This window comes from Macaca nemestrina, chromosome 1, assembly GCF_043159975.1.
Source record: "Macaca nemestrina isolate mMacNem1 chromosome 1, mMacNem.hap1, whole genome shotgun sequence".
NCBI classification, from domain to species: domain Eukaryota; kingdom Metazoa; phylum Chordata; class Mammalia; order Primates; family Cercopithecidae; genus Macaca; species Macaca nemestrina.
The window spans coordinates 188,704,122-188,730,707 of NC_092125.1; the positions used below are offsets into that span (position 1 = coordinate 188,704,122).

At 41.2% G+C, this 26,586-nt stretch overlaps 1 protein-coding gene and 1 pseudogene across 3 annotated transcripts in view; one reads left to right on the top strand and one right to left on the bottom strand.

Annotated features, from left to right (window-relative positions):
- Positions 1–26,586, top strand: part of LOC105494924 (eukaryotic translation initiation factor 2B subunit gamma) — a 147,031-nt gene that overhangs the window by 23,063 nt on the left and 97,382 nt on the right. For all 3 annotated transcript variants that reach the window (XM_011763955.2, XM_071094090.1, XM_071094091.1), the window contains one exon: positions 26,265–26,424. In XM_011763955.2, the coding sequence (XP_011762257.2) occupies positions 26,265–26,424 (160 nt within the window). The remainder of the gene's footprint in view (positions 1–26,264; positions 26,425–26,586) is intronic.
- Positions 9,495–10,626, bottom strand: LOC105494923 (E3 ubiquitin-protein ligase CCNB1IP1 pseudogene; annotated as a pseudogene).

Here is a 26,586-nt window from a genome sequence, read left to right on the forward strand (position 1 = left end):
ACTTTACGTTTTTGTTTTTGTTTTGAGACGGAGTCTTACTCTGTCACCCAGGTTGGAGTACGGTGGTGCGATCCCAGCTTACTACAACTTCCATCTCCTGGTTCAAGCATTTCTCCTGCCTCAACCTCCTGAGTAGCTGGGCACGTGCCACCACGCCCGGCTAATTTTTGTGTTTTTAGTAGAGATGGGGTTTCACCATGTTGGCCAGGCTGGTCTCGAACTCCTAACCTCAGGTAATCTGCCTGCCTTGTCCTCCCAAAGTGCTGGGATTGCATGCGTGAGCCACCATGCCCAGCCAGACCCACATTTTTTGGTCCAGTGTACCCCTTAAAATTCCCAGTTAGTGCAGCTGAAGTTCTCCTGTTTTAACTTCCCTCATCAATTTTCTCTTTCTTTCTTATAAGTTTAGATATGTATTTGAAATAATTTTTTGTTATGTCTTACTCAAAATTTTTAGACGTTTGTGACAGAATTTTTGGGTTGTCTTAACCCACCAGTTTTCCAACACCAGAAACCTACATGCTATGTGCTTGTGTGCATTATTTCGTTTAATCCCCAGCGACACTCTGAGATAGAAACTATCTTTGTCCCCATCTTAAAAAATGTGAAAGTAGGCCAGGAGAGGTGGCTCATGCCTGTAATCCCAGTACTTTGGGAGGCTGAGGCAGGTGGATCACCTGAGGCCAGGAGTTCGAGACCAGCCTGACCAACATTGCAAAACTCCATCTCTACTAAAAATATAAAAATTAGCCGGGCGTGGTGGCAGGCGCCTGTAATCCCAGCTACTCAGGAGACTGAGGCAGGAGAATCGCTTGAACCTGGGAGGCGAAGGTTGCAGTGAGCTGAAATTGTGCCACCGCACTCCAGCCTGGGCGACAGAGGGAGACTCTGTCTAAAAATAAAAATAAAAATAAATTTTCAAAAAATGGGGAAAGTAGGTCTCGAGGAACTTGAGTGACTTGCCTAAAGTTCAAGCGGAAAGAAATATTATGTATTAGGTGCCAAAGTCTCAGTAAATGCATTGAGTAACCAGAGGATTAAAAGGATGATTTCTGCTAGGTACAGCCAGATGACACGTGTCTCAAAATTGAATTTTTATTTGAGATGCAGTAGTGGAGTAGGTTAGGGACATAGCAAAGAGGAATTAGGACAGTACTCTGTGTCCTCTAGAGGAACATCAGGAAACACTGCTTGAATGTGCTTGTTGAAGAAAAAGGAACACCTCATGAATGTGACATTCAAATTGAGTCTTGTAGGAAGAATAAGAATTTGTGATGATGGGGACATGAGCAGGGATAGACATTCCTAATAGTACTAGGATAGAATAACTCCTGAGAAAGCATGAAAATCCTATACTTTAACAGTTGAGGAATTACTACAAAGCTGAAATATGCAGGTATGTTTTTAGCTCCAAATTGTGTGAAATGAAGACCTCACTCAATGTAAGTAAGCATATACCTCTAAAACTTTTACATGGGTCAGGCCTGGGCATGGTGGGTCAGGCCTGGGCATGGTGGCTCATGCTTGTAATCCCAGCACTTAGGGAGGCCTTGACAAGAGGATTGCTTGAGCCCAGGAGTTTGAGACCAGTCTGCGTAACATAGTGAGACCTTGTCTCTACAAAAAAAATTGTAAAAATTAGCTGGGGAAAAAAAAATTAGCCAGGTGTGGTGGTGTGTGCCTATAGTCCTGGCTACTTGGGAGGCTGAGGAGGGATGATTGTTTATTTTCTTTCTGGTGGCAGGTGGAATTATATACATTTAAGGTTTAATTTGATTTTGAGTTGAACTCTTTAGGGAGCACAGAAAGGCAGGTGGAAAATGAAAGGTACTGAGAAGCAGCAGAAACTCTGCTTTGCAGTAATAGTAACAACTGATTATTCACACAAGATCTCTGTTTATAGCCTACTGAGCATTTCTGATGATAATTAAATTTGCTAAAGCTTTATAATGAATACATTTGAGAAATTCATTTGTTACTTTAGAACCTTGGTTTCTCTTCTCAGAGACCACTGGAAGGTAGGGAGTTAACTTATTAACTGATTATGATTATGGGGATGTAATTTTTGTTTTCCTCGGGGTTGCCTGGAACATTGGCTCTGAAGATCACCAGGAAGATCTTTCATACGTATTATGTGTGTCTGGATTTCTAATCTAACAGCCACATTGAAAGGTAGATGGTATTATTCTGTTTTGCAAATGACAAACCTGATACTCAGAAAATTTAACTAAGCTGCCCCAAATCCCACTCCGGTTAATTGCTGAGCCGCAGTTAGAACACAACTGTGGGGTTTTTTTGTTTGCTTGTTTTTGTTTTTGTTTCTTTGAGACAGAGTCTTGCTCTGTCACTCAGGCTGGAGTGCAGTAGCGCAATCTCGGCTCACTGCAACCTCCACCTCTTGGGTTCAAGTGATTCTCCTGCCGTAGCCGTCCGAGTAGCTGGGATTACAGGGGTGTGCCACCATGCCTGGCTAATTTTTTTGTATTTTTAGTAGCAATGGGGTTTTGCCATGTCAGTCAGGCTGATCTCAAACTCCTGGCCTCAAGTGATCTGCCCACCTCAGCCTCCCAAAGTGCTGGGATTACAGGCTAGGCTACCGCACCTAGCATTTTTTTTGTTTTGTTTTTTGAGAGAGTCTCACTCTGTCACCAAGGCTGGAGTCCAGTGGCACCATCTCGGCGCACTCTAACCTCTGCCTCCTGGGTTCAAGCGATCCTCCCACCTCAGCCTCTAAACGTGTTCTAAAGATTCTACCAGGTTTACTTGGTCTGGTATTTTCAAAATTTCTTTTTTTGAGTAGTGTTCTTTTCTGTGGCATTCAGTTATGTAGAATTTTATATGTAGATTAGATAGTTGTATGTATGTACAGAACTCTTTTAAAGTGTACAATTCGGTGGTTCTTAATAGGTATAAACTCTTAATTATTTTTGTGTAAAACATACTTAAAAATGAACAAATCTCCTAACAGGACTCATGTAGTATCCTTGTCTTGCAGGTGTGCAGCGATTGCTTGTTGATCTCTTTCTCTTAAGTGGAGGGAATTCCAGTCTTATAGGAGAAATTTTTGTCCTATGTCTAGAGCCATGTGAACAAGAAGTGTTGTTCAGTAAAGGTACGGTCTGTGATCAGCACGTAAAACAAAGCTGACTGACTCCTTGGACATGGATCCTGACCCATATTAGAGCTGTTGCTCTCTCTGGGGTAATCAGCCATTGGTGCTGTTTTTGTGTGCTTTAGAAACAGACTGTGATTATTCCTCAGTGTTTCGAGAACAAGTTCGTGAGGTATATTTTAGAGGCTTCAAGCAGACTAAATCTATAATAGAATTCTGTAGCCTATGTTTAAAACATTTGTTTTATATTGCTGGTCTCATTGCTTCTTTTAATTTAGAAATTCCAGAGTTGGCCGGGCGCGGTGGCTCACGCCTGTAATCCCAGCACTTTGGGAGGCCGAGGCGGGCGGATCACAAGGTCAGGAGATCGAGACCACGGTGAAACCCCGTCTCTACTAAAAATACAAAAAATTAGCCGGGCGCGGTTGTGGGCGCTTGTAGTCCCAGCTACTCGGGAGGCTGAGGCAGGAGAATGGCGTGAACCCGGGAGGCGGAGCTTGCAGTGAGCCGAGATCGCGCCACTGCACTCCAGCCTGGGCGACAGAGCGAGACTCCGTCTCAAAAAAAAAAAAAAAAAAAAAAGAAATTCCAGAGTTGATAATTCTCTATTTAATCTAGACAGGAATCTTTGGCCTCAAGCAAGCCTCATTTACCCTGGGCCTCAGTTTCACAACCAAGAAAGTAGGGATAATGATACCAACACACTAGTTGTTAGAGGTATAGTTACTTAAGTCCTTTGATGTAGAAAAAGGACTATTGTTATGTCTTAAGAAACAGCTAACATGTTACAACAAAGAACAAACTATGCCAATGAAATCCCCATGCTGGAGACAGCTTATTAGAAAGAATGAGCATATGTACTATTTTTAGATGTTCAAAAAGCTAAATGCAAGTTATTTTCAGTTGAGTGTTTGATGTCTTTATCAAATTACGAATCTCTGTCATTCTTTCCTGGAACCTTTCATTTTTCCCAGGGATTTTTGTTTGTCAGATTTCTATCAGCTTGAAAAGAGTAAATACAGTTGGTCAAGGGAAGATCTGAGAACTTGGTCCCAACTTGCTTAAAGACTTTATTAAGTGGCAACATTCCTTAAGACTGCTTTGGTGGGCTGTGGTTGCTTAGGACAACCTCAGTGTAATCCTGATGAAGCCTTCCTTGAGTTTACTGGTGGCACAGTGAAAAGCCCAGCCTTACTGGCAGAAACAAGTTGGATGTAGAAATTTTAGAGCCTTTTTTTTTTTTTTGGCCAAGAAATCTCAGTGGAGCTTTTCTTTTGACTTTACTAACCTAGTATATGTATCTACAACACTGAAATGTTTTCATCTTACTTTCTCACAGACTGTTACTTGTTGGAACTCTGATCTGTGGGATAGGACTTCTGTAGCCCTGTACTTAATTTGACAGCCAAAAAACTTATAAGCCCTGTGTTTGAGCCTGATTCTTTTGAGTCATTTTCCTTCCTTTAGGACCCTGTCAGGGAATGAAGGGCTACAGGGTAGAGGGAAAAGGTACTAGCTAGCAATTGTGATAACACAGACTGTCATCACAAACTTACTCTATCATTGGATAATAAGCAGCCCGCATGACTTAGATTTTTGGAAGCTCTTAGTAGGGCCACTTATTCTACTCTGAATCATAAAGTAACACTACAGCCCGAGTAGTGGAATGGTGCAGTACAATTTATGGGAAGTCAGTAAGCATTCTGTCACCATGACCAGGGAGTTCATTTGAAGTAGCCTGTAGCTACATAGGCTCTTAACTTAGGCATCATCTGCACCAACAAGACTTCCCTGGTTGGCCAGGCACAGTGGCTCATGCCTGCAATCCCAGCACTTTGGGAGGCTGAGGCGGGTGAATTGGTTGAGCCCAGGAATTTGAGACTAGCGTGGACAACGTGGCAAAACCCTGTCTCTACAAAAAATGTAACAATTAGCCAGGTGTGATGGCATGTGCCTGTAGTCCCAGCTACTCAGGAGTCTGAGGTGGGAGGATCACCTGAGCCTGAGAGATGGAGGTTACAGTGAGCTGAGATCAGCCACTGTACTCCAGCCTGGGAGACAGAGCGAGACTCTGTCTCAAAAAAAAAAAAAAAAAAAAAAAAAAACTTCCTCCCTGGTTTTCTGTTTTTTTTTTTGTTTGTTTGTTTTTTGAGACAGGATCTCACTCTTGCCCAGGCTGGAGTACAGTGGCACAATCTCAACCCACTGCAACCTCAGCTTGCTGGGATCAGGTGAACCTGTCACCTCAGCCTTCCCAGTTGCTGGGGCTACAAGTGTGTACCACCATGCCTATCTAATTTTTTGAAGAGACAGGGTTTTGCTGTGGTGCCCAGGCTCAAACTCCTGGGCTCAAGCAGCCTGCTCACCTCGGCCTCCCAAAATGTTGGGATTACAGGCATGAGCCACTGTGCCCAGCTGTCTGGTTTTTTAAGATTGGATCCGGTGTCATTTTTCTGTACTTACATAGGGATTAAAAAATATCTGTCATATTGTTGCTATACTGTGAGGCAAGAACTGTATCTGGGCCTGGCACAAAGAGTTTGTCCAATATTATTTGCTGAATGAATGAATGAATGATTGAATGACAGCTGGAAGCAAGTTCTTTGTAAACATTTAAAATAAGTTCCTCAAGTTCCTTACTCCCTTAATATAGACGCGCATGTTTAGGTCAGGTACAGTGGCTCACACCTGTAATCCCAGCACTTTGGGAGGCCAAGGCAGGAGGATCGCTTGAGCCCAGGAGTTTGAGGCCAACCTGGGCAAGATGGTGAGACTCCCTCATCACTACAAAATATTTTTTAGATTAGCCAGGCGCAGTGGCGTGCACCAGTAGTCCCAGCTACTTGGGAAACCGAAGAGGGAGGATCCCCTGAGCCCAAGAATTTTAGGCAGCAGTGAGCTGTGACTGCTGCACTGCTCTCCAACCTGGCCAATAAAGTGAGAAACTCATCTCTAAAAAATAGATGCATGTTTATGTGAGCCTAAGGATGAATTTCAGTGATTGTAGTTAGAAGAATTGATTATAGCATTGACTGCTTGGTGTTCACTTTATTTGCATCTGGCTGGTCCTCTACCCCAAGAATGTTCTCCCAGAGAAAGGATGATGATGATGATGATTTTTTTTTTTTTGAGATGGAGTCTCACTCTTTCGCCCAGGCTGGAGTGCAGTGGCACCGTCTCTGCTCACTGCAAGCTCCGCCTCCCGGGTAGCTGCATTCTTCTGCCTCAGCCTCCCGAGTAGCTGGGACTACAGGCGCCCACTGCCACGCCCGGCTAATCTTTTTTTTTTTTTTTTTTTTGAGACGGAGTCTCGCTCTGTCGCCCAGTCTGGAGTGCAGTGGCCGGATCTCAGCTCACTGCAAGCTCCGCCTCCCGGGTTCATGCCATTCTCCTGCCTCAGCCTCCCGAGTAGCTGGGACTACAGGCTCCCGCCACCTCGCCCGGCTAGTTTTTTGTATTTTTTTAGTAGAGACGGGGTTTCACCATGTTAGTCAGGATGGTCTCGATCTCCTGACCTCATGATCCGCCCGCCTCAGCCTCCCAAAGTGCTGGGATTACAGGCGTGAGCCACTGTGCCCGGCCAATTATTATTGTTGTTGTTGTTGTTGTTTTGTTGTTGTTGTTGTTATTATTATTATTATTATTATTGAGACAGAGTTTCGCTCTTGTCACCCAGGCTGGAGTGCACTGGAATGCAGTGGCGCAGTCTCAGCTCACTGCAACCTCTGCCTCCCAGGTTCAAGTGATTCTCTTGTCTCAGCCTCCTGAGTAGCTGGGATTATGGGCGCATGCCACTACACCCAGCTAATTTTTGTATTTTTAGTAGAGACGATGTTTCACCATGTCGCCCACACTGGTCTCGAACTCCTGACCTCAGGTGATCCACCCCAAAGTGCTGGGATTACAGGCGTGAGCCACTGTGCCTGGCAGGATTATTTTATTTTTTGTGATAAGGTAGGGTGATGTGGTGAAAAGAACACAGGCTTTCACAAGACAGGTAGACCTGGATAGATAATACTTGTTCTGTCTTCACTAGCTTGTGACCTTGGAAGTTATGAGTCCCTTCCAAACTTGCATTTGATTCATCTATAAAATATTAATATTTTTAGCTTGTTCAACAAATATGTGTTGAATACTTAGTATATATCCTATTCTAGATGCTATAAATATAGTGGTAATCCAGATAAAAAAGATACTTGTCCTCTTAGATCTACTCTATAAGGAGAGAGAAATAAACAAGGCGATCCTTCCACTTCAGCCCCAAGTAGCTGGGAATACAGGCACACACCACCATACCTGCCTAATTTAAAAAATTCTTTCTGTAGAGATGAGGTCTTACTGTGTTACCCAGGCTGGTCTCAAACTTCTGGGCTCAAGCAGTCCTCCTGTCTCCGCCTCCTAAAGTGCTAGGTTTACAGGTGTGATGAGCCACTGCACCCAGCCCTGTTTTTCACTTGACAGTATATCCTGGAAATCACTCCATTTCAGTTAATGGAGCCTTTTTTTTTTTTTTTTTTTTTTTTTTTTTGAGACAGGGTCTCACTCTGTTGCCCAGGTTGGAGTGCAGTGGCACGATCATGGTTCACTGCAGCCTCATCCTCCTGGGCTCAAGCCTGTAGCTGGGACTAGAGGTACTCACCACCACTCCCAGCTGATCTTTTTTTATTTTTTGTAGAAAGGGGGTCTTGTGGCCGGGCGCGGTGGCTCAAGCCTGTAATCCCAGCACTTTGGGAGGCCGAGATGGGCGGATCACGAGGTCAGGAGATCGAGACCATCCTGGCGAACACCGTGAAACCCCGTCTCTACTAAAAAATACAAAAAACTAGCCGGGCGAGGTGGCGGGCACCTGTAGTCCCAGCTACTCGGGAGGCTGAGGCAGGAGAATGGCGTAAACCTGGGAGGCGGAGCTTGCAGTGAGCTGAGATCCGGCCACTGCACTCCAGCCCGGGCTACAGAGCGAGACTCCGTCTCAAAAAAAAGAAAGGGGGTCTTGCTTTGTTGTCTAGGCTGCTCTTGAACTTCTGGCCTCAAGCAATCCTCCTGCTTCAGCCTACCAGACTGCTGGGATGACAAGTGTAAGAGACTGCTTGACCAGATTTTTTTTTAACAGCTACATAGTACCTCATTGTACATATATTTTTAAAAATCTTTTAAATTATTTTAACAGTCTCTTGAGGTCAGTAACACATTGGTAAACTTTCTGCAGAAATACATTCCTGAATAAGTAAACCAAAGGCAACAGTTGACAAAAAGGTAAAGAAAGAAGTAGCTTTATTTTAAAATACAGTCGTCCTTTGGTAGCTTTGAGATATTGGTTCCAGGAACCCTCACAGATACCAAAATCCTTGGATGCTCATGTCGCTTTTTTAAAATGGCATGGTATTTGCATATAACCTATAAATTCTCCCAAATATTTTAAATCACCTCTAAATTATTTATAATACCTACAGCGTAAATGCTATCCAAATAGTAGTTGTACAGTATTGGTTTTTAAACGGTATTAGTTTTTAATTTGTATTTTTTATTTTTATATTATTATTTTCATTTTTTTCTAGAATATTTTTGATATATGGTTGGCTGAATCTGCGGATGCAGCACATTTGGATACAGAGGGCTAACTGTAAATGCCAGAAAAGTCAACTTTTAAAAATAACTTGATCAATGTGAGTTATTTTTAAATACAAACAGGGACTGAACATACATGCATCAAATTGTACTCTTATTCACTGACATAAACACACCTCCAAACAAGTTAATATGAAGGTAAATACATAAATATATACAAATAAATACACATACCCAAATAACAAGCCACATATCACCCACCATTTTCCATTTTTCACATAAACATACTGGCAAATACAGCAAAATATCAGTGTAAATTAACATACTTACATATACAGATATGCATAAATACCAGAATTCAAAGTGACATGGCACATAACAAAGGTACTTAAGGCATAAACAACATAGCTTAGTCAGAAACAGCCGAGAGTTGAAACAAATACTATTGTGACCTTTTCACTAGGGATGAAAATTCAGCAGTTCACAATGAAATTGAGATTAATAAAATGCTCATGCTTTAAATAATAGAGAAACCAGACTCTAAGCCATTCCCCATTGCCAATGAGTTTGTTATGTTGATAATGTGAAGACAACTTCAGAGACTTAAAAGCACAGGGAGACTGGGGTGTCCTATCTAGATAAAAGATTTGCTAAATGAAATTACTGAAGGTGAACATAGAAACATTCTGTAAAGTTAAGGAAATTATCTTTACATTTTTTAGAAACAGGGTCTCACTCTATTGCCCAGGCTGGAGTGCAGTGGCATGATCTTAGATCATTACAGCCTTAGACTCCTGGGCTCAAGTGATCCTCCCAGCCTCAACCTCCTAAGTAGCTGGGATCACAGGTGTGTGACACCATTCCTGGCTCAAATTCTTTTTACTTTGAAGGCCCTGCTAGAAACTTGCTGCTGCTCTAATTCGCCACTTGGAGAGGCAAAACTAAATAAGCTGTTGCTGGGTTCAGGTGCTATGGGAGAGCCTACAAAAAAATGGTCTGAACTGAAAATCTCCATCGCCCCGATTTCAAACAGGTGTACTATCCAAAGGAAACTTGGGGTTGTTATTCCTAATGGGAAGCCAAAAACACCAGACTGTGCAATCACAGATGGTTCAAGGTGCCTTCATGGTTAGCAATAGGGATGTTACATAGCCTAAGGCTATCATAGAGGCCTTGGAGCTTTTGATACTCAAGATTGCGTTCCTTAAGTTTCTCAGAGATGTCACTGAACTTTTTCTTGTATTCTTCTAGCACTTTCTTCATGGAGGTGACCTCCCCTTTCATAGAGATCAATTCTACATCCTTGCTTTGTATTTGCTGAGTATATATCTTATCCATCTGTTTCAGATGGCCCTCAGCCTTGATGAAATTGTGTTCTTGATAGAGACGTTCCTGATGTACTTGATATGTCCTGAAGGCCACTGCTCGGGAGTTAATGTCCTACACGATCTCTTGTCGCAGTCCTGCCAATACCATAGCTTTATATTTCTCTGATGGACTGAGTTCTGTGTGGACAATATCTAGCTTTCCAGAAAGGGTACTTTTCAGGCATCACAGATAGCTGGTGAGCAACTTAACTCACCACTGCCATGCTGATCACAGAAGACGTGAGAGCAGGCAGTGACCCATGCATAGCCAGAGTTTGATGCGACACTTTCGATAATTACAAAGCAGCATGTCTTCACACAAAGACATAATAGGATAATGAGGACTCCAGAAGCTGAAGAGAGTCCATAAAAGAAAAATGCAATAATCATCTACTGTATATACAGGATTTACAGCACCAAAGAGGTCCAGACTGGAACAGTGAGACTCAGCTCTGGTTTCGGTCTCTTGGAATTTTACTTCTCTGGCATCACATGAATCCAGCTTCTATCTAGAAATCAAGTTGAACCACAGGATCTATCAATTACCTAGGATCGTCTGTGTAATGAAGAGAACTTAAGGCAGCTTATCTTGCTCAAAATTCAAGTACCAGGCTTTAGATCCCATCAGCCTTTAACCCTTTTTATTGAGAATGTCCAAATCCAAGCCCATTTGATTTTCAGGGGGTCTGTAGATAGGCCAGTTCTGGACTGGCACACAGGGTGCTGCAGACCCAGGCCTTCCCTCCTCAGTGAATTTCATCTTCACCCAGCCTACCAAAATGGAGAGGGAAAAAAAGTCATTGTACATGTTTTACTCAACCAACTCCTATGTTTGGGTTTTTAGGTAGCTTCCAATATTTTGCTGCAATGAATAACTTTGAAATTAGTAGTTTGATATTGTTGTATGATAAATTCTTACAAGTGGGATTACTGGGTCAAAGGATAAAACTGCACGTGTAGCTTTGTTTAAAATTACCAAATTTCCATCCAAAAGTGTTGTACTAGTTAGCATTCCTAGCTACAATATATGAGAGTGTTTATTTCCACATGGACTCACCAAGCTAATGAGTTGCCCTACTTTATTTTACCAGTCTAATTGGTGAGAAATGATAGCTCAGAGTCATTTTAATTTTAATTTGCATTTTTCTTTTTCTTTTCTTTTTTTTTTTTTTTTTGGACTTGGAATCTCACTCTGTCACCCAGGCTGGAATGCAATGGCGCAATCTCAGCTCACTGCAAACTTCGCCTGCCTCAGCCTCCAAAGTAGCTGGGATTACAGCACATGCCACCATGCGCTGATATTTGTATTTTTGGTAGAGATCGGATTTTGTCATGTTGGCCAGGCTGGTCTCGAACTCCTGGGCTCAAGTGATCTGCCTGCCTCTGCCTCCTAAAGTACTGGGATCACAGGTGTGAGCTGCATTTTTCTTATTATGAGTGAAGTTAAATATCCTTTTATATGTTTAAGGACCATTTAAAAATTGAACACATTGTGATCTTTCTTTGTAAATTGTTCATGTACTTTATTTTTTCTCATTTTTAAAAGTACCTTCAGTTTTTGTTGTTTTCCCTCTTGAATTTGAGAAGTTCTATAACTGTAGCAGTTTGATGTCTTTTGACTTTGTGGTGTTTGGGGGCATGGAAAACTTTTTGGTTTTGTTTTGATACAGGGTCTTGCCCTGTCGCCTTTGTCGCCTAGGCTAGAGTGCCATGGCACGATCTCGCCTTACTGTAGCCTCCATCCCCTGAGCTCAAGTGATCTTCCTACCTCAGCCTCCCACGTAGCTGGAACTACATGCACACGTTACCACATCTGGCTAATTTTTTTTCTTTTTTGTAGAGACAGAGTCTTGATGTTGCCTAGACTAGCTAGTCTCGAACTCATGAGCTCAAGTAATCCTCACACCTTGGGTCTCTCAAGGTGCTAGGATTACAGGCATGAGCCACCACTCCCAGCCTTGTTTTTATATTTATGTAGTCAAATTTAATAATCTTCAATTCATCTGGATTTTGAATAATAGTTAGAAAGTTTCTTCCCACATTTAGGTCATAGAGAAACCTACTTTTGTTTCCTTCTAGTACTTGTATAGTTTCACTTTTTTACATTTAGGTCTCTGATCCATTTGACGTTTGTCTTGTGTACCGTATGAACAGTGGATCTAATTGTATCCTTTTTCCAAATACTTATTCAGTTTCCCATCACCATTTATTAAAATATTCATTTTGCCCTTGTTATTTAAGTTTCATGATTATCATATACTAAATTCCCAACCCAAGTCAATTTATATACACACATATATACATATACATATATATAGCCATAAAATCTTATTGATCATATTGTTAAATTTTCTATATCCACTTTTATTTTTTATCCACTTCATCTGTCTTTTACTAATAGTAGTGTGTTAAAGCTCCCTATTATTAGTGTTTTCTATTGATTTTTTTTTTTTATACTTTAAGTTGCAGGTTATATAGGAATACATGTGCCATGGTGGTTTGCTGCACCCATCAACCTACATCTACATTAGGTATTTCTCGTAATGCTATCCCTCTCCTAGTCCCCCCACCCCCGACGGGCTCTGGTGACTGAGAACATGCAGTGTTTGGTTTTCTGCTCCTGTGTTAGTTTGCTGAGAATGATGGTTTCCATCTTCATCCATGTCTCTGCAGAGGACGTGAACGCATCCTTTTTTTATGATTGCATAGTATTTCATGGTGTATGTGTGCCACATTTTCTTTATCTAATCTATCATCGATGGGCATTTGGGTTGGTTCCAAGTCTTAGCTATTGTGAACAGTGCTGCAATAAACATACATGTGCATGTGTCTTTACAGTAGAATGATTTATAATCCTTTGGGTATATACCCCATAATGGGATTGCTGGGTCAAATGGTATATTTCTGGTTCTAGATCCTTGAGGAATCACCACAGTTGAACTGATTTACACTGCCACCAACAGCGTAAAAGCGTTCCTGTTTCTCCACCTCCTCTCCAGCATCTGGTTGTTTCCTGACTTTTTAATGATCGCCATTCTAACTGACATGAGATGGCATCTCACTGTGGTTTTGATTTGGATTTTTCTAATGACCAGTGATGATGACCTTTTTTTCATATGTTTGTTGGTCACATAAATGTCTTTTGAGAGGTGTCTGTTCATATCATTTGCCCACTTTTTGATGGGGTTGTTTTTTTCTTATAAATTTGTTTAAGTTCCTTGTAGATTCTGGATATTAGTCCTTTGTCAGATGGATAGATTGCAAAATTTTCTCCCATTCTGTAGGTTGCCTGTTCACTCTGATGATAGTTTCTTTTGCTATGCAGAAGCTCTTTTATTAGATCCCATTTGTCAATTTTGGCTTTTATTGCCATTGCTTTTGGTGTTTTAGTCGTGGAGTCTTTGCCCATGCCTGTCTCCTAAATGGTATTGCCTAGGTTTTCTTCTAGGGTTTTTATGGTTTTGGGACTTATGTTTAAGTCTTTAATCCATCTTGATTTAATTTTTGTATAAGGTGTAAGGAAGGGGTCCGGTTTCAGTTTTCTGCGTATGACTAGCCAGTTTTCCCAACACCATTTATTAAATAGGGAATCCTTTCCCCATTTCTTGTTTTTGTCAGGTTTGTTAAAGATCAGATGGTTGTAGATGTGTAGTGTTATTTCTGAGGCCTCTGTTCCACTGGTCTATATATCTGTTTTGGTACCAGTACCGTACTGTTTTGGTTACTGTAGCCTTGTAGTATAGTTTGAAGTCAGGTAGCATGATGCCTCCAGCTAGCACAATCAAATCAGCTTCATCCTTGGGATGCAAGGCTGGTTCAACATACGCAAATCAATAAACGTAATCCTTTACATAAACAGAAGCAGTAACAAAAACCACATGACTATCTTAATAGATGCAGAAAAGGCCTTCAATAAAATTCAGCACCCCTTCATGCTAAAAAAACTCTCAATAAACTAGGTATTGATGGAACGTATCTCGTAATAATAAGAGCTATTTATGACAAACCCACAGCCAATATCATACTGAATGGGCAGAAGCTGGAAGCATTCCCTTTGAAAACCAACACAAGACAAAGATGCCCTCTCTTACCACTCCTATTCAACATAATATTGGAAGTTCTGGCCAGGGCAATCAGGCAAGAGAAAGAAATAAAGTGTATTCAAATAGGAAGAGAGGAAGTCAAATTGTTTCTGTTTGCGGACGACATGGGTGTATATTTAGATAACCCCATCGTCCTCTCAGCCCAAAATCTCCTTAAGCTGATAAGCAGCTTCAGCAAAGTCTCAGGATACAAAATCAATGTGCAAAAATCACAAGCATTCCTATACACCAGTAATAAACAGAGAGCCAAATCATGAGTGAACGCCCATTCACAATTGCTACAAAGAGAATAAAATACCTAGGAATACAACTCACAAGGGATGTGAAGGACCTCTTCAAGGAGCGCTACAAACCACTGCTCAAGGAAATAAGAGAGGGCACAAACAAATGGAAAAACATTCCATGCTCATGGATGGGAAGACTCAATATCGTGAAAATGGCCATACTGTCCAAAGTAATTTATAGATTCAATGCTATCCCCATCAAGCTACCATTGACTTTCTTCACAGAATTAGAAAAAACTACTTTAAATTTCATATGGAACCAAAAAGAGCCTGTATAGCCAGACAATTCTATTGATTTCGTAATTCATCTCCTGATGTTTTTGCTTTATATGAGTAGTTTTGTCTTTTTTGCTGCATAGATATGAAGAATTATTGTATCTTCACTTTTAATTTTGGCTTCTAGCGTTATAAAATATCTTTTGTTTTATTTAATGATTTTGGCATAATTCTACTTTGATAGCAGGATCACTTTCTTATTGTTTCCATTTGCCTGGTATATGTTTGCTTTTTAAACAATTTTTAACCTTTCTAAATCTCTGATTTAGGTCTATCTCTTGTATACAGCATGGAGTTAGATTTTACTTTCAAGCCAGTTGAAAATCTTTCACTTTCAATGAGTGAATTATGCTCATTTCCATTTATTGATATGACTGACATCCCTGTTGTAAATGCTGTTATTTTAATAATTTATTTTTGAGACAGAATGTCACTCCAATGCCCAAGCTGGAGTGCAGTGACGTGATCATGGCTCACTATAGCCTCGACCTCCTGGGCTCAAGCAATCCTCCCACCTCAGCCTCCCTGGTAGCTGGGACTAGAGGCACACACCACCACACCTGGCTAAATTTTTGTATTTTTTGTAGAGATGGCTAAATTTTTGTGTTTTTTTCGCCATGTTGCCCACGCTGGTCTCGAACTCCTGGGCTCAAGTGATACGACACTTTAGCTTCCCAAAGTGCTGGGATTACAGGCATTAGCCATTGCACCTGACAACAACTGATATTAATAATAAGAATTGGCAAGTTAGGTTCAGTGATGACTTAAACCCTTGCTGGAGTGGTAGGGACAAAAGCCTGATTAGAGAGAATGGGAGAGGAATGAGAAAATGAAGACAGTGAGACAGCTAACTTTTTTTGAGAAATTATGATATGAAGGAAGATGAAAAACAGGGCAGAAATGGGACCAGAATGAGGCTGGTTCTTTTTTTGTTCGTTTTTTTCAATGAAAAATTTCATACCTATAAAAGAGTGTGATACAAAAAAGTACTTCCTTGCCCAGCTTATAAAAATAGAGTGTGTGTTTTCTGGGTTTTGCGTGTTTTTTTTTTTTTTTTACACTTATGGAGGCAAGTTGTGTTTTTTTAAGGATTTTTATATGTTCTATACTGATGGGAGTGATTCCAAGAGGAGAGGAATAAATTGATGATAGAGAAAAGAAAGCATTCAATTATTCGATTCAACAACTATATTTTTGCTACCTGCAAGGAACTAATCACTGTATGATATATGCTTGGGATGAACATAGCGTAAAACAAAGTTCCTGCCCTTATGCAGTTTTTTGAGTAGATGAGAGGGAATGTGATCTGGTGCACGAGTGGATGGGTTTCCCTTAAATTGGAGAAAGGACGGCCAGGCGCTGTGGCTCACACCTGTACTCCCAGCACTTTGGGAAGCCGAGGCGGGCGGATCACGAGGTCAGGAAATCGAGACCGTCCTGGCTAACACGGTGAAAACCCATCTCTACTAAAAATACAAAAAATTAGCTGGGTGTGGTGGCGGGTGCCTGTAGTCCTAGCTACTCAGGAGGCTGAGGCAGGAGAATGGCGTGAAGCCAGGAGGCAGAGCTTGCAGTGAGCCGAGATCGTGCCACTGCACTCTAGCCTGGGGGACAGAGCGAGACTCCGTCTCAAAAAAAAAAAAAAAAAGATTGGAGAAAGGACATTTAATTTATTGTATAGGCAGAATGTATAATATGTAATGCATATAGATTAATTAATTTTGTGTCAGAAAGATGTTTGCTGCTTCTAATTGCTTATGTTTTCTTATTGAAATAAGATGTAAAGCCACCAGTTAAGAGTCAGTAGGGCCAGGCTCAGTGGCTCATGCTTGTAATCCCAGCACTTTGGGAGGCCAAGGCAGGTGGATCACCTGAGGTCAGGAGTTCAAGACCAGCCTGGCTAACATGGTGAAATTAAACATGGTCTCTATTAAAAATGCAAAAATTAGCCAGGCATGGTGGTGCGCCCCTGTAATCCCAGCTACTTGGGAGGCTGAGGTGGGAGAATTGCTTGAACCTGTGAAGCTGAGGCTGCAGTAAGCCGAGATTGAGCCACTGCACTCCAGCCTGGGTGACAGAGCGTGACCCCGTCTCAAAAAAAAAAAAAAAAAAAAGAGGAAGGGAGAAGCTGCTGAAGTTTTAAGGAAGGATGAGAATATGTGAAATTGTCTCTGAGAATGTAAAAGTTAATGGGCTAGGAAATGTATTGCTGGATAGTGCGCAGGATCCCCTTGAGATTTGGGTTATCAGTTTAAAAGGAGACTAGCCAGTGCTGTTACGAGTTTTTTCTATCCATGTTTAGCTTCTTGGGTTCATATGCAAAGTAGGCAGAGAGTTAGGATTTAACTAGCATCTTTACCTGGTGAGTACAAGGGATGAGAGTAGTAAGGACGATGGTGATGTGTATGAAGGAGTATTTATAGTGATGGACCACCATAAGCTATATAAATGAGACCACCAAAGGAATTAGGGTGTGATAAATCAATGTAACAAATGGATTGAGGATCCTGTTAGAATCAGAATTGCTGGAGCCAGAGTAAAAAGTCAGTGAGTTGGAAAAATAGAAGAAGGTGGTGATCAGACAATAGGATGTAAACTCTTTGAGGTCAGGGATTTTTGTTTGTTCATTGCTGTATCTCTGTAATGCCTGGCCATATTCGGGGTTCAATATATGTGTGTTACATGAATTAATAGGATATTTTAAAGTGAGATTTTGGAGTTGGTGCAGTTATTGGTAATGCCAAGGAGTAGGGTATAACAAAGTGGTTGAGTGACTAAGGTGAGAAGGAGAAAAAAAAATTGAAAATGATGAAGTCATGGAGTTTCAGCCATAAGGATGTTAAAGTCACTGAAGTAATTTTTTTTAAAAAGAGAGATAAGAAAATAGTCCTAATATCTTTTTTTAAAAACTCATACTGGCCAGGTGCAGTGGCTTATGCCTATAATCCCAACACTTTGGGAGCACGAGGTGGGTGGATTACTTGAGGCCAGGAGTTCGAAACCAGCCTGGCCAACATGGCATAATCCTGTCTCTACTAAAAATACAAAAATCAGCCAGGCACGGTGGCACATGCATGTAATCCTAGCTACTCTGGAGGCTGAGGCATGAGAATCTCTTGGACCCCAGAAGTGGAGGTTGCAGTGAGCTGAGATTGCACCATTGCACTCCAGTCTGGGCAATAGAGCAAAGATCTTGTCTCAAAAATAAATAAATAAATAAACACCTTATACTTATTGAAGTTATATGTACATATCACTTAAATAATTCAATATAATTTAATAAATTAATAATTTAATAATTTAAATAATTAAGTAATTCAAGCTTTGTTCCTAAAAATATAGTCCCCTGACCACCCCCACCCCATATCCCTAACCCTAAAGGTTCTCTTCTTTTAGCTACTTTGTTTTTTATCTGTATGTCGCTAAATAACATGCTTACATTGTTATGTCTTGAATTTTTGTTTGTTTATTTTTTAGAAACAGGATCTCACTCTGTCACGGGTGCTGGAGTGCAGTGGCACCGTCATAGCTCACTGCAGTCTGAAACCTGGGCTCAAATGATCCTCCTGCCTCAACCTCTCAAATAGCTGGGACTACAGGCTTGCACCACCATGCCTGGCTAATTTTTAAAATTGTTTGTAGAGATAAGGTCTCGCTATGTTGCCCAGGCTGGTTTCAAACTCCTGGCCTCAAACACTTCTCCCACCTTCGCCTCCCAAAATGCTGGGATTACAGGCGTGAGCCACCATGCTCAGCCAACCCTAAGTTTTAAAAAGATGTATTAGTTGTATTTTTCTCATTGTTAATGAACTTCCCTTTAGAGTGAAAGTTTCATTTGGGAGAACAAAAAAAACTCTTGTTTTTTTCTATTCCAAGTCAGTGCATTTAGAGATGAAAATTAAATTGCATAAATCTAAATCCTGGAAGAAAAGTGACAGGCATTTTTATAGGGAACTCATTTGAACAGAATTAAAAATGAATATATTCTTAGGTGCTTCTTTCCTAGCTTCACACAGGAAGGAAGAATACAATTCCTCTATTTGTTCTTAATCTGAAGAGGAAAATTTCCTTTGAGGATATGAATGAATTATGAATATTAGAACCATAAATGTTGAGCCTTCATTTTAAGTTGTAAATCCTAGCAAGCATATCGTCATTCTTCAGCCATGCCCTCCAGGACAGCTGCTTTTGATTTCTTTCCTTAGACATCTCTGCCTTTTGCTTCTTGGGAAGTAGCAGGTTCATTTCCTACCTTCTTGCGTTGGGGAACTGCAAAGTTGTCTCTGTGGCCCCTGTCCTAACTCTGAATAGTCAGTCTCTACAAAGGGAGCACTCACCTCTGTCAGAATGTATACTGTTTCTAAACATTTAAAATCAGATGTTTTAATATTTGAGTCAAATTAAAGAGAAGGAGATAACAGGAAAATTACTGACATTTACTCAAGCGTGTTTGCCGGCACTGGGTTGAACTCTGGGTATACAAAGATAAAGGGGCTCCTTATGGAGGGCAAAGTCTAGATGGAAAAAAATATATATGTAATCCAATTAGTGATTTAAGGTCTGTAATGGATCAGAAAATGCATCATCTCTAGGGAAGATAATTGCCCTTTCTAGTAACTGTGACAATACCTGAATTTTGATGGATAAATATATAATAGAGTAGGAAGACAGACTAGGAAATGCATTATTGGCAGTCGACTCTATCAAAGTAACACTGGCGGCCGGGTGCGTTGGCTCATGCCTGTAATCCCAGCACCTGGGGAAGCCAAGGCAGGAGGATCACTTGAGGTCAGGAGTCTGAGAACCAGCCTGGCCAACATGGCGAAATACTGTATGTACTAATTAGCTGGGCATGGTGGCACGCACCTGTAATCCCAGCTACTCAGGAGGCTGAGGCACAAGAATTGCTTGAACCTGTGGGGCAGAGGTTGCAGTGAGCCATGATCGTGCCATTTTACTCCAACCTGGGCAATAGAGCGAGACTCTGTCTCAAAAAAAAAAAAAAGTTAACATTGGCTCTGTGGAGGGGAATTGTGTGAGAGAAGACTGAATTAGGTAGGTGGAGTCATATTTTGAAGACCCTTAATGTCATACTAAGGAATTCCAACTTAATCTTGTTGAGCAGCGATCTCCAAAATAGGTGGTGTACAGAATTAAGTACTAGAGGAAAATATTAGAATTTCTAGTTTTTAAATGTTTTATTTCTTCCTTTTTAAATATCTATCTTTACATATATATTATATAAAGAGCATATCGTATAGTGATCTGTATATTTTTTAAAAAATTTTAGGCTGGGCGCGGTGGCTCAAGCCTGTAATCCCAGCACTTTGGGAGGCCGAGGCGGGCGGATCACAAGGTCAGGAGATCGAGACCACAGTGAAACCCCGTCTCTACTAAAAATACAAAAAATTAGCCGGGCGCGGTGGCGGGCGCCTGTAGTCCTAGCTACTCAGGAGGCTGAGGCAGGAGAATGGCGTGAACCCAGGAGGCGGAGCTTGCAGTGAGCCGAGATCGCGCCACTGCACTCCAGCCTGGGCAACAGCGTGAGACTCCGTCTCAAAAAAAAAAAAAAAAAAAAAAAAAATTTTAAAGTAAGTGTCAATAAGTTCAACTTATTGTTTGGAAAACACCGTTTTAGGGTGTCTTTAAGCAGGAAAATGACATATGCAGTAGAAATTAGAGTATAGATTAGAATAAGGAAAACTGGAGCAAGAGAGACACCAGCCAAGAGACTGGAAAAAGATTTTGAGAGCTGAACTAAGGCAGTGCAATAGGGGAAAAGTAGGGGACAGGCAGGAGAGGGAGGACTTCCGTCCTGGACTATGGGCGGATTTCTGGCATCAATTCTGGATGGTAGCAACACCATGATTAAACTAAGGAATATAGTAAGAATATTTAGCTGTGAGCCCAAGGATTATCACATTTCTTTCTTACTGACTGAGTTGGTCGTTTCCCTTCCTAGACCTACTACCCCAACTTCAGTGAAAACAATGTGGCAGTTGGCCCTTGGCCTTGCACTTTGAGGACTATAGACTAGAATCTTTTCCAAGCATTTTAAACCAAAACTGGGGTCTCCATTGCAGTTAACCTTTGGTGTTTATTAAAGTACACAAACGATGCCGGGGCAGTGACTCATGCATGTAATCCCAACACTTTGGGAGGCTGAGGCAGGAGGATTCCTTGAGCCCAGGAGTTTGAGACCAGCCTGGGCAATACAGGGAGACCCCCTGTCTAAAAGAAAAGAAAAGAAAAAACACACAAAGTACTCTTGGGGATTTGATTGGGATTGGACCACGTAGGAAAATGTAAATTGTAACCTTCGTAGTCACACCAAGTAGCTGAATTCATGAGTTCCATATGGGCAGGGGTGGCATGCAGGCTGGTGATTTGGATCATAGCCATTATTTGTGGAAGCACTGGGTGAGTAGAAGTATGGTAGTTACCTTGCCCTGACAGTTTTTTTCCAAGGGAGTAAATGTGTTTTTCTTTCTCCTTGTCATAAGAAATCAGTTGCCAGATTGTGTTATTTATAACAATCTGTCATGGAACAGCTGCCAGGAAAAGAAAAGAGGCTATTCCCAGTAGCTCTCCTCACCTCCCACCCCACCACTACAGCCACACACACACACATCCGGTGTTCTGATTTAACTTTTTTTTTTCCCAGCTAGTTTTACTCAGTGGTTTTGACTTGATTAAAAATGTTCTTGTAATGAGAGATTTCTGGGCTTTGCCATGGCTTGGTAATTGGGTTTTCTGAGCTTAATTTGTTTACTTTAGTCAAGACTAACTGGCGGCAGTTTGGATTTTGAATTCCTGGGTGTGTTGGACACTTTAAACACTAAACTGCTGCCTTCCCTTGAAACTTTGCGTGTTTCTATATTGTCAACAGTGCACACATCTGCCTTCCTTCTGAGTTGTGCTTTCTGCCCTTGACATTGCCCTGGCTTCTCTAGAGGAGCAGGCTTGGGATGAGGCATACCAAGGACTGTTGGAATAGTGGGTAGGGAGGTCTTTGGAGAGGCCAGTTGGTCTCTGCAGAAGAGGCATACTGTTGGCATTAGAAAAGAAGTGGGTCCATGAAACGCAGGCAGCTGAGTGTTGACATGTTCAGGGAACTTTCAGAGTAACTGCATTTCTGACATACAGTTGCTTCACAGCCCAAACAGTCCATGTTTGTTCATGGCTTGTGGTCACACATGATCAAAAATACTTATCTGGGTCTTATCAGTTTTTCTACTTTCTCTCTCTGGGCTCTAGTTACTAGAAGTCCATTTGCATTCCTAGAATGGGCTTTACATTTTAGAGTAAAAATAAAAACAATGATCATTTCTTTCTATTACAGCTTTTATAAAATCATAGGCCAGGCGCAGTGGCTTATGCCTGTAATTCCAGCACTTTGGGAGGCTGAGACAGAAGGATCACTTCAGCCTAAGGGTTCGAGACCAGCCCTGGCAACAGAGTGAGACCCTGTCTCTACAAAAATTTTTTAAAAAATAAAATAAAATAAAATAAAATTAGCAGGCATAGTGGCATGTGATGCTTGTAGTCCCAGCTACTTAGGAAGCTGAGGTGGTAGGATGCTTGAGTCCAAGAATTTGAGATTACAGTGAGCTATGATCATACCTCTGCACTCCAGCCTGGGCAACAGACTGAGACCCAGTCTCAAAAAAAAAAATGGTATTATGAAGGTATAAGTATGATTTAGCTTTCCTTTCTTTCTTCTTCTGAGATTTCCAGCTTTGGAAATTTATCAGACAACAAACACTTTCCTTTGGAAGTGGTGGAGTTGCAAAGAGGATGAGATGTGTTTGGTCTCAAGTGACTCTCACTTGGTGCATTCTCTGGGAACAGAGGCAGGAGAGGGACTGATGGAACAGCACCTCCATCTGTATGCTAGGCCCTGTTCTTTCAGACCCACGCCTTTCTTTTCACACTAAGAACAGATGGCAACCAGACATTTAGTGGAGGGGTCTGTTCCTTGCGATCCTTGGGGATTTCGCATTCAGTTTAGCAAAAAGTCATCAAAACGCAAAGAGAGAAATGAGCCTACAGCCTGTTCACAATTATGCAGGACTTGTTTGGCATTCATTGTACTGACAGATTTAAACAGTTTTACAGCTATTGAATGATAACAGCATTTATTTGCCAAGACAACATTGTTACCACTTCTGAGGCATCTGCATTAGAGTCATTTTCTTGATTTTGGAGTACACTTAATAGTTCAATTTATTGTAGATCAGTCAACTTGCAAAAAAACAGCCATCTTTTTAGAGAAACTTAGAAAAATAGAAAGGAGATTTTTTTCCCTCAGCAAATTGTCATTTTCATTCTGATGAAATGGGGCAACTTCTGTATTGTGGTAATGACAACTCTGTGGATGTCTTTAGTAATGATTTGTCTCCTTGCCTTTGTAAGCATTGTTCTAAGTAGGATTCTTCAGGCTGTGTCTTCTTTAGTTTTGTGTATGTGGTCTGATTTGTTCATGTTTGCTGCTAGCATGGGGAGTTGCAGGTGTAGGGTTTTTTTTTTTTTTTTTTTCTAAAGAGATGTTTATGGGAACTTCTTTTTTTCTTTTTGAGACGGAGTCTTGCACTGTTGCCCAGGCTGGAGTGCAGTGGCGTGATCTTGGCTCACTGCAAGCTCCACCCCCGGGTTAGTGCCATTCTCCTGCCTCAGCCTCCCGAGTAGCTGGGACTACAGGCGCCCGCCACCATGTCCGGCTAATTTTTTGTATTTTTAGTAGAGACAAGGTTTCACTGTGGTAGCCAGGATGGTCTCGATCTCCTGACCTCATGATCCACCCACCTCAGCCTCCCAAGTAGCTGGTACTATAAGTGCGTGCCACCACACCTGGCTAACTTTTAAAAAATTTTATTTGCTAATTTAAAAAATGTTTGATATATTTTTAGAGATGGAGTCTTACTATGTTGTTCAGGCTGGCCTCAAACTCCTGGCCTTAAGTGATGCTCCTGCCTCAGCCTCCAGAGTAGCTTGGCTCACAGGTGCAAGACACTGTGCCAGGCCTTTTTTTTTTTTTTTTTTTTGAGATAGCATCTTGCACTGTCACCCACGCAGAAGTGCAGTGATGTGATCTTAGCTCACTCTAACCTTGAACTCCTGGGCTCATGCAGTCCTCCTGCCTTGGCTTCCCAAAACACTGGGATTACAGGTGTAAGCCACTCTGTCTAGCCTAGACTTTTTTAAAGTAGCAGAATTGGTTTTCCAAGACAAAGCTTATCCAGAAGCCTAGAAAATAAAATTAATAAAAGAGGAGCTGCCCTGGTTGATTCACGAAGGGCAAATCAGAACCTGCCTTTGCCTGAGGCACCTCTGGGATTACAGGCATGTGCTACTGTGCCTGGCCCTAAACTATATTTCTTTTTTTCTTTCTTTGGAGATGGAGTCTTGCTCTGTCACCGAGGCTGGAGTGCAGTGGTGCTATCTTGGCCCACTGCAGTTTCCGCCTCCTGGGTTCAGGCAATTCTCCTGCCTCAGCCTCCCGAGTAGCTGGGACTATAGGCATGTGCCACCATGCCTGGCTAATTTTTGTATTTTAGTAGAGATGGGGTTTCACTATATTGCTCGGACTGGTCTCAAACTCGTGAACTCAGGTACTCCGCCTACCTTGGCATCCCAAAGTGCTAGGATACAGGCGTGAGCCACTGTGCCCAGCCTAAACTATATTTCTTTAATACTATTCAGTAATACAGATTCTTCAGTTATACAAATAGCCATTACTAATTGTTAAATCTTAGTTACATAACTACTATAAATCTGTTTCTTTGTTGGTAAAGTACTAATAATAACAGCTCTGGGCTAGGCACGGTGGCTCATGCCTGTAATCCTAGCACTTTGGGAGGCCAAAGCGGGCAGATTGCTTGAGCCCAGGAGTTCGAGTCCAGCCTGGGAAACACAGGAAGACCCTGTCTCTACTAAAAATAAAAATAAAAATTAGCCAGGTATGGTAGTGCATGCCTGTAGTCCCAGCTACTAGAGAGGCTGAGGTGGGAGGATCACTTGAGCCCAGGAAGTTGAGGCTCCTATAAGCCATGATCATGCCACTGTACTCCAGCCTGGGTGACAGAGCAAGACCCTGTCTCAGGAAAAAAAAAATAATAATAATATATATATATGTGCATATACGTATACACACATATATATGTATGTGTATATATGTATATGTATGTGTATATGTGTGTATATATAGTTCTTACTGCATATGGTTGTTGTGAAGATTGAAATGTTTTCCGCCAGGCACGGTGGCTCACGCCTGTAATCTCAGCACTTTGGGAGGCTGAGACAGAAGGATTGTAGGATTGTTTGAGCCCACCAGTTCAAGACCAACCTGGGCAACATAGTGAGAAACAGTGAGACCCTATCTCTATTTTTTTAATTTAAAAATAAAATTAAAATAAAAAATAATAAAAGAAATAATGTTTGCAAAGTGTTATCACAATTCCTGGCCAATAGTAAGCATTCAGTAAATATTAGTTATCATTATTAGTTTTTATTATGATTAATCTTAGTTATTAGAATTATAATCAGGCATGGTAGCTCATGCCTGTAATCCCAGCACTTTGGGAGGCCGAGGTGAGTGGATCCCTTGAGCCCAGGAGTTTGTCACTAGCCTAGGCAACATAGGGAGACACCATCTCTACAAAAAATGTAAAAATTAGCCAAGAGTAGTGGCACACACCTGTAGTTCCAGCTAATTGGGAGGCTGAGGCAGGAGGATCACTTGAGCCTGGAAGGTCAAGGCTGCAGTGAGCTGTGACTGCACCACTGCATTCCAGCCTAGGTGACAGAGTAAGACCCTGTCTGAAAAAAAAAAAAATATATATATATATATATTCAGAAAGCCCACCACTATGAGAAAACCTTTTCTTCATTGATTTTTTCATTCATTTGTTAAACACTTATTAAATGCCTACTGTGTGTCAGACACTGGTAATAGGCCTTATTTTTCTCATCTATAAAAATAGAGGCCAGTAATGTTAATAATAACAGTGCCTTTCTGTCATTCTTACCCTATTATAAGATTGAATGGATGCCTTATACATACCTGAGGTTATATTGTAATTATTTACTATAGAATATTAAGTTCTTGAGAATGAGGCATTGTATTGTGTTCATTCTGTTATTTCCTAGTACTGTAGTAAAGTGATTGTTCTTTGCCATACTAAATCATCAAACTATGCGAAAATGCTTTTTTAAACTATAAAGAGATGTATAAATATAAGATCATATATTCCATAGTCATAGAAATAGACAATGTGGTGGTTTTCAGACTGTTTCTTAGAACCTAGGGTTCCCGAGGTGTCTCAGGGACTGCCCACACAGTTCCTGAGGTACACAAGGGAGAGGTAGAGATTCCAGACCCTATACCAGCACAATTCAATGAGAACAACCCCATTTATTTTACTTGTTTGGCTATGAAAAATGTTTGAAGAGTATTGTCTGATTTGTGTGTTTTTAAGCCATCATAATTTTGTTTTGTGGTGATTTGTGTAATCCATCGTCGTTTATGATATTGACTTTTCCCATCTCCATTTAACAGACAGATGTGCTGGTCCTGAGCTGTGATCTGATAACAGATGTTGCTTTACATGAGGTTGTGGACCTGTTTAGAGCTTATGATGCATCACTTGCTATGTTGATGAGAAAAGGCCAAGATAGCTTAGAACCTGTTCCTGGTCAAAAGGGGAAAAAAAAAACAGGTAAGGAAGATTGGGGTTTGTTTTGTTTGTTGGGTTTTCATAATTATTATTGTCATTCATGCTTTCCCTGAAAAAACATTTATTAAGAATCTACTCTGCACCACAGATGCTGTGCTAGGAGTTGATGACATAAAGTCAAATAAGACACAGTCCCGAATGGAA